Source organism: Megachile rotundata, chromosome 13 (genome assembly GCF_050947335.1).
Source record: "Megachile rotundata isolate GNS110a chromosome 13, iyMegRotu1, whole genome shotgun sequence".
In the NCBI taxonomy this organism is placed as follows: Eukaryota; Metazoa; Arthropoda; class Insecta; order Hymenoptera; family Megachilidae; genus Megachile; species Megachile rotundata.
Window position 1 is genome coordinate 7,295,078 of NC_134995.1, and position 12,246 is coordinate 7,307,323.

The 12,246-nt window shown below is 29.6% G+C and overlaps 1 protein-coding gene across 11 annotated transcripts in view; it reads left to right on the forward strand.

Moving 5' to 3' along the window:
* Positions 1 to 12,246, forward strand: part of mub (poly(rC)-binding protein mub) — a 187,129-nt gene that overhangs the window by 98,766 nt on the left and 76,117 nt on the right. For all 11 annotated transcript variants that reach the window (XM_076539094.1, XM_076539093.1, XM_076539095.1 and 8 more), the window contains one exon: positions 5,562 to 5,813. In XM_076539094.1, coding sequence (XP_076395209.1) covers positions 5,733 to 5,813 — 81 coding nt within the window. In that variant the 5' untranslated portion in view covers positions 5,562 to 5,732. The remainder of the gene's footprint in view (positions 1 to 5,561; positions 5,814 to 12,246) is intronic.

The following is a 12,246-nucleotide window of genomic DNA, read 5'->3' on the forward strand; positions in this document are numbered from 1 at the left end:
AATCCGACAACACAAAATATCCAAATTTTCAAACTTCAAAAATTGAAAAATTTTACAAAATGCGAATTTCCAAAATTCCAAAAACTTGCCCCACTCTAACTACCCCAAACGCCCCTGTTTTCGTAGCGTTGAAATTACGGGCATTCGTAAAGAGCCATACATTTCTGCAAATCTGCGTCCGCGATCGTTTCAATCATTCGAAACGGACACATGACTCACGGCACCGAAGCAAAGGGAGATACGGAGCAGTAGATTGACAAATCGTAGGCGATCCCGCGCACCGGATCCCCGTGGAATTATGGACAGATCTTGTGATTGCTCGAAATTAACCGCGACGTTGTTATCGTCGGTGTAGGTTGCGCAATCGTCTGGTGCAACGACCCCCGCCGGTGTCACAGTCGAAAAACTATCGCTTCTTCTTTTACGCGATGCGTCGCTAATCGAGGACGGCGTTCAAAGTCGATTTGGTAGTGAAACGATCAGGGAGCCATTGGTGTCGTTTAAAGTTCTCCACACACTCGGAACACGGCGTGTATAACGGAACGCAGATTGCACTGAATTCCACAGTCCAATTGCATTGCGGACAGCAGCAGAGCGAAACGGTCACAGTCGCCCGGTACAGACGTGTGGTCGATTAGAAAGACAGGGAAGGCTAAATATAGTACGTTCGCGTTAACAGAGCTTTTCAATTTGTGATTCAGATAGTTCACGATAACGGCGATACACCTTTGGTAATTAAACAACGTCGTACGAAATCGTGTTATTTTATGGGACGTTCTTGACGTGTCGGTTCAATATGTATATTTATTTATACGTATGTTTATTTTGTATGCGTGTGGTAGCACGTGAGCTTGTGTTTTTAGGGTGGTTAATATAAACCTATTATGGACTTTAATGACTATTTTATATTTAAGTTGATCATTCAATTTTATTTATATTGATTTTGTGTATTTTAATTGAAATTAAATTATACTTGAATTGACTTGTACGATGATTCTTTATTTTGATGAAATATACATTTTTAATTATTGAAAATTTTTAGTAATTCAAATTGAAATTTTAGTAATTGAACATGTTTAATAATTGATATTGAAATTTTAGCAATTGAAAATTTTTAGTAATTCAAATTGAAATTTTAGTAATTGAACATCTTTAATAATTGATATTGAAATTTTAGCAATTGAAAATTTTTAGTAATTGAAATTGAAATTCTAATAATTGGAAACTTTTAGTAATTGAAATTGAAATGCTAATAATTGAACGTTTTTAGTAATTGAAATTGAAATTTTAGTAATTGCAAATGATGAATTTAGGATCATTTTGATGGGTTCTGTAATATTAGTGTTAATTTGGATTTTTGAGTTGAGGCAGAGGCTGTATTATGTGTGATATGTTAGGGTAAAAGCACGTGGTATATAAATACATTGCAATGTGGGATTTGAACGTACGAGGATTTGGAAATTTGGTATTTTAACCGTTTTGAGATGAGAAATTTGAAAATCTGGAAAATTGGAAATGTGCAAGTGTAGAAGTTTAGAAAGTTGAAAACTTGCAAATGTAGAAATTTAGAAAATTGAAAATTTGCAAGTTTAACAATTTACAAATTGGAAGTGTACAATTGTAGGAATTTAGAAAATTGAAAATTTACTAATTTAACAATATACAAATGGAAAATTAGTAAATGTAGAAATTTAGAATATTGAAAACTTGCATATGTAGGAATTTAGATAATTGAAAATTTGTAAATATAGGAATTCAGAAAATTGAAAATGTGCAAAAGTAATAATTTAAAAATGGAAAATTAGTAAATGTAGAAATTTAGAAAATTGAAAACTTGCATATGTAGGAATTTAGATAATTGAAAATTTGTAAATATAGGAATTCAGAAAATTGAAAATGTGCAAAAGTAATAATTTAAAAATGGAAAATTAGTAAATGTAGAAATTTAGAAAATTGAAAACTTGTAAATATAGGAATTCAGTTAATTGAAAATTTGTAAATATAGGAATTTGGAAAATTGAAAATTTACAAATGTAGGGATTGAAAATATTCAAAATTTGCAAATGTGGGAATTTGAAAACTAAAAATTTAAAAATTAGCAAATGTAACAAAATATAGAAAATTGACAAATGTGAATTTGAATATTTACCACTGTAATCACCTTAAAAATTCAATCACCCTAAGTTACCTTACACTTTCAACCCTCTCTAAAAGATGCCCCATTGGGCTTCTCTAACAATCCAAGATCCATAAACCTTGAAGCTCACCCTTGTAAAAGAATGTCTATTGCTACAAAAATATCCCTTTATAGCAAAGAACAATAACTGTACAGGTAATAATCGGAAATTCACAAGGATGAAAATGAAACGTCATAATTCTGAACAGTATTATACTCCTAACAAAGGTGAATTTGGGACCTCAATAATTGTATACCACTAACCGTGTTTATTGTCAACATATTCTTTACAGTAGAATAGAAAATGATAGGGTATTATGGAGAATTTAGTAGATAGACGGAATTCGTTTGACTAAATAAATGAGAACATGCTTAGTCCGTTTGAAATAGTATCTATTAATTCCTCGTTGGATATTCTCGTTTAGTAACGAAGTTAATTGCTTTACGTTCCATTGAAATCACTATGAAACTTTACTTTAACTCATTCCATATGCTCATTGTTTTGAAGTTAGATTGTTCTTCGGTATAACAGTTTCTGCTTGTGTATAGTGGTTGCTGTTTGAGCCATTTGTTAGAAACATTGAATCAGATAACTAGTACCATTTATGAAATCCTAAAATCTGGTTCTTAATAATGTTTGTAACTATTGTAATATCACACGTTTTGCATTGTTTGCTTTAGCATTTTTGTTCCTGTGATAATTGTGAAAATTGTTTAATTGTTTAGTAAGTTTTTAGTTTAATTTAAAATTAAATTGGTTATTGAAATGCTGAGGTATTAATTTAATTCTGAAGAAAAATATTTGATTAGTATAAGATAATTAATTGCATTCACAAGTAAATTATTTGTTTAGTACAAACTAATTTATTAATTTAATTCTAAAGAAAATTATTTGATTATTATAAGATAATTTATTAATTACATTCACAATTAAATTATTTGTTTAGTACAAATTAATTTATTAATTTAATTCAGAAGTAAATTATCTGATAAGCATAAACTAATTTATTAAGTTTATTCAAGCACATATTATTAGTTTAATTCAAGTCTAAGTTATTAATTATTAGTTTAAAATTACGAGATTAATTCATTTAATATAGACAATAAAAATAAATAAAATTTTGTAGAGAATTCAGAATTTATTGAAGTTGACATAAATTCTGTTGAATGAAACAAATTGATCAACAAAGTTATTGATTAAAACTTGTTTTACAGTTTCAATAGTTTGAGTTTAATAGTTCTCCAATTAATTATTTAAACTTTAATCATTTTAGGTGTAATAGAATTAATAGTTTGAAATTTGGTAGTTTCAGGCTTTATTTAAAGTTTCATAGCATAGAAATTTAACAATAGTTTGAAATTTCATTACACAAAGTATGTTAGTTTAACATTTCAAAGTTCTGTGTTTAATAATTTGAATAGTGTGAAATTTAGTAGTTTTATTATTTAGAGTGTGTTGGTTTAAAATTGAGACTTCTAGTTTTAATCATTTTCATAGTGTAAAATTGAATAGTGCGATATTTAGTAGTTTTATTATTTAAAGTGTAGTAGTTTAAAATTGAAAAACTTCTACTTTTAATAATTTTCATAATGGAAAATTGAATGGAGTGAAATTTTATTACTGAAGGTGTGCTAGTTTTAAATTGAAAAAATTCTATATTTAATAATTTTAATATTCCATAATTGAATTGTTTAAAATTTTATTATTTAAAGTACATTAATTCAAATTTGAAAAACTTCAGTATTTAATAATTTTTACACTGTAAAATTGAATAACTTGAGACTATATAACTTAAAGTGAATAAATTTAAATTTGAAAAAAATTCTATATTATTATTAAAAAATTCTATATTAGTCTATTTAAAGTTAGTTTCTGATTTTAATAGTGTGAAATTGAATAGTTTGAAACCCCATTAACAGCATAAAACTAGTCTAAAACTTCATAACTCGAAACTTGATAGTTCTAAATTTAATAATAGAAAGTTTTATAGTTTCAATAGTTGAAAGTTTGCGTTTTCCGCAAACATTTCAAGCTGCAAACTTTTCACAGATGTGGAACTTCTATTTATAGTTTTCCGAGTAAAATTATCAAGTTTCTGTCGGTTGTAGATGTTTCTCGTGAAGTATTTAAATCAATTGTTGAGGTTTTCCTCGTCGAGCGATTAATGACCAAGATGGCGGACGAGGAGTATTTCCATTATTATTTCTTCGAATTGGAACCTAAAAGATGTACCTGCTAAACGTATCTGCATATAAATTCTTACTTATACAATCACGTATAATTAACTCTACAAAACAAGTATATTTTCAAGTATGTTTTTTTAGCAAACTACCATATAAAAATTTAATTTTTCATTTTTAATAAAATATTAACTCTTTGCACTCAAGGGATGACTACACACTACATTTAATTTAATATAATTTAAAATAAATATTTTTTAAATTAAATCTGTAGTATTAATGTATTATATTATGATATGAAATAGTAAAATCATAAGTACTATTATAATATGACTCACACATTACATTTAATTTAGTACAATTTGAAATAAATATTTTTTAAATTAAATCTGTAGTATTAATGTATTATATTATGATATGGACATAGTAGAACAATAAGTAACAATTATAATATCACTCACACATTACATTTAATTTAATATCATTTAAAATAAATATTTTTCAAACTAAATCTGTATTATTATGACACAAAAATAAGTGCAAAATATCACAAAATTAAAAAGAATTAATAATCTTAAAACAATAGAATATGTTTTTTAACCAAAGAGTTTTGAGATTCATATCTGCAAACAGTAAAAATATTTTCCAGCGCAGAGAATTAATATTCCGTGTAGACTTGACGATTATTTTAGACACCGTATAAAAATAATCTTTTGCACAGTTTCTTTGTAATCGAAAGTTCTATTCAAGTGGCTTTTATACACGTAGCTGTAATGAGGAAGCGGTTCGTTAAAAGCAACAAAGAACAGGGAAAGATAAAACCGATGATACACGTGCACGTTGAAAATAGCGGCAATTGGAAATGGAATTTCCTTTGTTGAAATTTTAATCTTGGAAAATTTTATTCTGACATATAAACTGACATGTTCTAATAAAATTTTGTGTTGATAAATGATGACGTTCATAAATCATGCTTCTTGTTAGATCGTTGATTAAATATGTAGGTTACTTTGTGGATTTTAGTTGGAGAATAAGATCTGTGTATTGTGGGATTCAACAATTTTGTAATTGATAGACAAATGACCTAATAGGATATTTTCATGACTGTACATAGAATTTTGTAATGATAATATTAACTAAAGTATAATATACTAGAAAAACATGTGTTAATGGTTTTATAATAATTGAATTATTTTGATTTCAGTGCAAGGACTGAATATACCTGGGATCGTTTGGAAAGCACGAGCCCTCTAGCCAAAATCACTCGCCTAACCTTTTCCCTGCCCACCTTATCCTGCCTTATATCCTTCCCCTTCCCCGGAAGTTTCAATAAAACCCTTCCTTGCCAGTCAAAGGATCTGTGAATTCATTCATCATGGATAACATGGATGCCAAACCAGTCCTTAACGACGATCCGTCAGTTACCCTGACCATCCGCCTGATTATGCAGGGCAAGGTAAGAAACATCACCTATGTACACATGTTCTATTTTAGAAACTTGTTACGCGTTCTATCGCATTGTGTTATATTGCCATATACGAGATTATCACGTATTCTATTAGCCATACATGAAATTACATCGCGTTATTATATTTTCTAGAAAATTGTAATGCATTGCAATTGTCGCGCCGTTGAATTCCCTCGCATTATATTGCCATGCGTTGGAATTGTGTCGTGTTATATTGCTACGTGTCGACTTTCCACGCGCTATACTGCCTTACATGGAATTATAATACGCTATACTTCCACGCATTGAATTCCCTCACGCTATGTTGCCACATATGAAATTGTGTCGTGTTTTATTGCCACGTGTCGACTTCCCACGCGCTGTATTGCATCGCGTGGTATTGCAATTCGTTATATTGTCACGCGTGGAGATACCTTGCGTTATATCGCCACGCGTGGAGTTAACTCGCGTTATATTGTCACGCATGGAGATACCTCGCGTTATATCGTCAAGTGTGGAGTTACCACGCGTGGAAGTAACTCGCGTTATATCGCCACGTGTGGAGTTACCACGTGTTATATTGCCACGCGTGGAATTAACTCGCGTTATATCGCCATGTGTGGAATTACCACGCGTTATATCGCTACGCGTGGAATTAACTCGCGTTATATCACCACATGTGGAGTTACCACGCGTTATATCGCCACGCGTGGAATTAACTCGCGTTATATCGCCGTGTGTGAAATTACCACGCGTTATATCGTTACGCGTGGAATTAACTCGCGTTATATCGCCACGTGTGGAGTTACCACGCGTTATATCGCCACGCGTGGAATTAACTCGCGTTATATCGCCATGTGTAGAATTACCACGCGTTATATCGTTACGCGTGGAATTAACTCGCGTTATATCGCCACGTGTGGAGTTACCACGCGTTATATCGCCACGCGTGGAATTAACTCGCGTTATGTCGCCACGTGTGGAGTTACCACACGCTATATTGCCACGCGTAGACTTGTTGCGCGCTATATTGCCACGCGTAGTCTTGTCGCACGCTATATTGCCACGCGTAGACTTGTTGCGCGCTATATTGCCACGTGTAGTCTTGTCGCACGCTATATCGCCACGTGTAAAATTACATCGTGCTATATCGCCATGCATTATTTCACCTTCTGGAAATTATAACGCGTTATATCTCTCTGCGTTGAATTATCTCGCGCTATATCGCCACACGTAGGATTGTCACGTGCTATATCATTACTCATTGCATAGTCTTATCAGTTTGAAATAATTAATATCTTCGGCTAAGTCGCATAAAACATTTTCCTGTATCAAGTTTCATTTTTAAATAATCACTAGGGATTTGAAACTTTACAAATTGGATAATAGAAACTTCAGAATTCCTTTGTAAATGTCTTTTATGAAAAATTAAAATTTTTAAATTAGTAAGGTAAAATTGAATTACGGAGGTTGAACTTTATTCGATAAAAGTTTGATAAAGTACATTTTATATTTCGCAGGAGAATTTTTTATAAGTATTATGCATTTTACAAGCTTTGACGTGAAATTATGAATATCAAAGACGGAAATTTGTTTAATAGAAGTTAATTAAACGGTATTATAAATTCCAAAATTGTGTTTGAGGATTTGTTAATTTACTTTGCGATGTCGATTGTTTCACGAACATATCATACGTTTTAATATTAATTTAATCCTCTTATCAGAGTTAATTATAATGCAGTTTAATCGAAAGGTCGTTCAATATGCTTGTTCTGTTAAACTTTCGATGGGATTGCGAGAAGCGTGGAATTGAATTTCATAATTTGATGAAAATTCACAACAACCTCCTCTTTAATTGCTGCCACTCTATCAAACGCACATAGTTCACGTATTTAATTTGTGTACATGCTGTTCCGTATAACGCCTACAAGACATTAAACCCATCGTTACCAATTGATGGTTACCCTAGTTTTTTCACTCCATCCTGTTAGTTACATAACTAGCATTCTCTTTATAGATGCTTACAATAAATTCCAATCAAAATACGAAAAATAGTGGGGTCCTAAAATCATTCGTTACTCCATTAATCTAAAATTGGAAGACTGATGGTTATTTGGGAAAGGAAACTAGTATTGTTACACGAAATTATTTTATTTATACATTAGAGTTTTAAAGATAATGCGGAGGATTGCGTTGCACAATGTTGTGCAAAGATTTGTTAATCTTGGATCGTGTTTGCAGTTAAAATTGAATTCTGATATAATCTTTATAATTACATTTACAATAATAGGTTTTTTCAATTTAACATCTGTTAATTATATTTTTCTCAAAACTTGAATTTTACCAATTTTTTTTCGGGTTTGAAATTTTTAATTCAAGTTGCATTTTCAAGGTTAAATTTTCTAAATTTTTAAATTCAATTTTTCTGAAATTTTCATGCTGTATTTTGCTTCATTTTTAAGATGAGATTTGTAAGCTTTCAAATGTTTAGGTAAAAATTTCAAATTTAATCTGGTAAAAATTTTCAAATTTAGTCTGGGAAAAATTTTCAAATTTAGTCTGATCAAAAATTTCAAATTTAGTCTGATAAAAATTTGCAAATTCACTCTGGTAAAAATTTCAAATTTAGTCTGATTAAAAATTTCAAATTTAATCTGGTAAAAATTTGCAAATTTAGTCTGATCAAAAATTTCAAATTTAGTCTAATAAAAATTTGCAAATTCAGTCTGATCAAAATTTTCAAATTAAGTGTTAAACTTAGTTAATCTTGAAATTTAATTTTCTGTAATTTTCAAGATAAAAATTTAAAAGTATGAAATTAAAAATTCTAAATAAGTTAAAAATTCGAATATCATATAGAAGATATCGCACTTCAAAAAAAAAAAAAAAGAAAATAGAGGAATGTGTATTTCAAGGCTTAGATAAGCAGTCTTTTGTTAGAACCGAATCAGTGAAGTGTTCAACTGATAACATTGCTTTGAAAACTATTTTCCAAAGCAGTTTTGTTGCATTCATCTTGAAGTTTCGATTCTTTTCACTTCGTATTTCTACGTTTTCTCACATTTACACCATTCTTATAATACAATTTTATATGTATTTTTATTTTATTACGTATACATTTTTTACATTTAAAAATTTTCTTCGTACTCATATTTTAATATTTTATTTTATGTACATGTTAATATTTTTTTACATGTATTCATATATTTTTTACTATTTTGTTATTTATATTCATATATACATCTTATTTTATTTTATTATGTATATTTATTTTTTAAAAACATGTTTCTGTACATTTTATAATTTTGTTACAAACATTTATATATTTTTTACTATTTTGTTATTCATATTCATATATATATCTTATTTTATTTTATTATGTATATTTATATACTCATTATTTTTTAAAAACATGTTTCTGTACATTTTACAATTTTGTTATATATTTATATGTTCTACATATGTTGATGTTTAGCGTAGTATTTTATTACACACACTTATATACATCTTAATATTGTACTATACACCTTTGACATTCTACTACTTCATTAATCAACTTCATATATGTACATGCGTGTACTTATTATTATCTTTCAAAAACATGTTTCTGTACATTTTACAATTTTGTTATATATTTATATATTTTACACATGTTGATGTGTAGCATAGTATTTTATTACACATATTTATATACATCTTAATATATTATTATTATCAGCCTTTGACATTCTACAACTTCATTAACCACATTCATATATGTACATCTATTTTAACATGAATATCGATATTATTTCATAGTACACATTTATTTACGCGTTTCTTTTATCGTACCATTTATATCATACTACTTTTATCACGTGCATTTATCTACAGTTTGATAACTCAAGATTGACCCAGCTAAACGTCAAAATAGTGTTCCAGTCTCGTTAGTTAATAAATTACAAAGTAGATTAAGCGAATTGGATTACAAGATGAATCAAGATCTTGACGCTTAGGAATTTTCGAAAATTACACTTCTGACAGCAAAGTTTGCATTAGTTAACAGCACAGTCCACGTCAGATTTTCATTAAAACGATTTATCCTTCAAACTCTGCACTTCCGTAATGCAGCAAAGGGCTTCTGACAAAATTTATTTAATTATTACTACGTAACTCGGATCTCCAGCTTGAATTCCAGCTCGAGTCAAGTGCTTGAGCGATGTCTGCGTTGCATATTTGCATACCGCGAACTGCGGATTTGCGTAGGTCTCGTAAGGAATCCTAGACCGCCTAAAAAATCGTTCTAGGACTCTAAAATATTCTCCTTTCGTTTTGTGAAATATTTAGGTTATCAAATTTTCTAAATACTTTAATAAGACTTAATATTAAAATAGACTCATTTTATTATAGCATTATTTATGTTCACATTTTTATTTAAGATATAGTTTCTTATGTGTAGAGTTCACACTTTTTTATATTTAAATATTTTTAAAATTAGAAATTTCACATTAAAAATTCTCAATACTAAAAATTACAATTTTTCAACTTTAAAAATTAAAAAATTTCACATTACAGTTTCTGGAGATTAAAAATTATAATTACCAACATAGAAAGTTGAGAAATTTCAAATTTACAAATTCTAAGGGTTAATAATATAAATTTTACAAATTCCAGTATAGCAACTTTAAAAATTAGAAAATTTATTAGTTTTCATATTGTTCACAGATGGCTATTGCAGTTCTCTAAGTTAAAAATCAGAATTCAAATTATCACATTCCCGACGGCCATATAACAAGACTTCAGAACCCTTCATTTCTCTCTGTGTTCAAAAATAGAGATAAAATGAGAATCAAAATTAGTATTCTAACGCTATAATTCTTGCACCGTATATCATGCACGTCAGTCCTTTCATTATCCCGTGAACATTCCTACTCCTTACATAAGAAATCACGAGTCGAACTCCAACTATTCGAAATGTCCGAGTTGTCCGAAGTATCGTAACAACCGTTCAAATGTTTCATTGCCCTAATGAATCATCGATCGCAACGACAGATAGCGAGACGGTAATTACAATGATTCGAAAGTGTTGGTATATATACGGTTGGCGTTATTTTTGGCCGGTAATCCAAGTCCGCCGAAAATACCGGACTTCTCTGTGGCCGACTGAAAATAAAAATCGTAATTGTCGAAGGCCCGGAATACGAGGATAGGATCGTCTCGTCTTGGCTCGCGTAGCCAGCTGTAAATTCGAGCGGCGTTGTTCGTCGATCCCGATTCTCCTCCGGACATTTTACACTCTGTTCTCTTTTTGACAGTTATCGTGGCGTATTTACGAGCCACGTCCTTTCGTCACTCTCTCGCGTTGTTGCTCGTTTTTCACCCGGAAGTCGACCCTCGTTAACCCTTTCGTTCTCCGCAAGAGATATATTTGAAAGTATTCGAACAAATCGCACTTTATCTCTTCACGCTAGATATATCGCGCATATTTCAATTCCCCAATGCTCGACGATAAATCGAAGCGTTCTGTGCGCAAGCGTTACCGTCGCTTTAATGAACCGGTGAAAATAACATTATGAACAATATAGTCGTTTTATAACCGCTGTTACATCTTTCAAGAAAAATTGATACTTTTTATTGTGACTGAGAAAAATATATGTGGATATATTTCACGTGTCAATATATTCTGTATATGTAGAGTAACTGAACATGTACATATATGCCATATATGTAGATTATTTAAACAAGCAAATTTATGCTATATATGTAGATTGTTTAAACGTATGAATATATGCAATATATGTGGATTAACCAGAGATATAAATATATGCCATATATGTAAATTGTTTAAACATATGAATATATGCCATATATATAGATTGTTTAAATATATGAATAGGTGCAATATATGTAGATTAACCTGAGATGCAAATATATGCCATATATGTAGATCAGTTAAACGTGCAAATATATGCTATATATGTAAATTGTTTAAATATATAAATATATGCAATATATGTAGATTAACTAGATATATAAATATATGCCTTATATGTAGATTAATTAAACATGCAAATATATGCTACATATGTAAATTGTTCAAACATATGAATATATGCAATATATTTAGATTAATTTGAGATGCAAATATATGCCGTATATGTAGATTAATTAAACATGCAAATATATGCTATATATGTAGATAGTTCAAATATATAAATATATGCAATATATGTAGATTAACCAAGTATATAAGTATATGCAATATATGTAGATTAACCAAGTATATAAGTATATGCCATATACGTAGATTATTTAAAAATAAATAAATATAGAATATACAATAAAATACACAATAAACACAGAATAAAATACATTATAAGTATACACAACAAAATACATTATAAGCATACAATATTTAAAAAAAATGAATTTTTGGTTTGCTTGTCGCACATTTCTAAAAAAC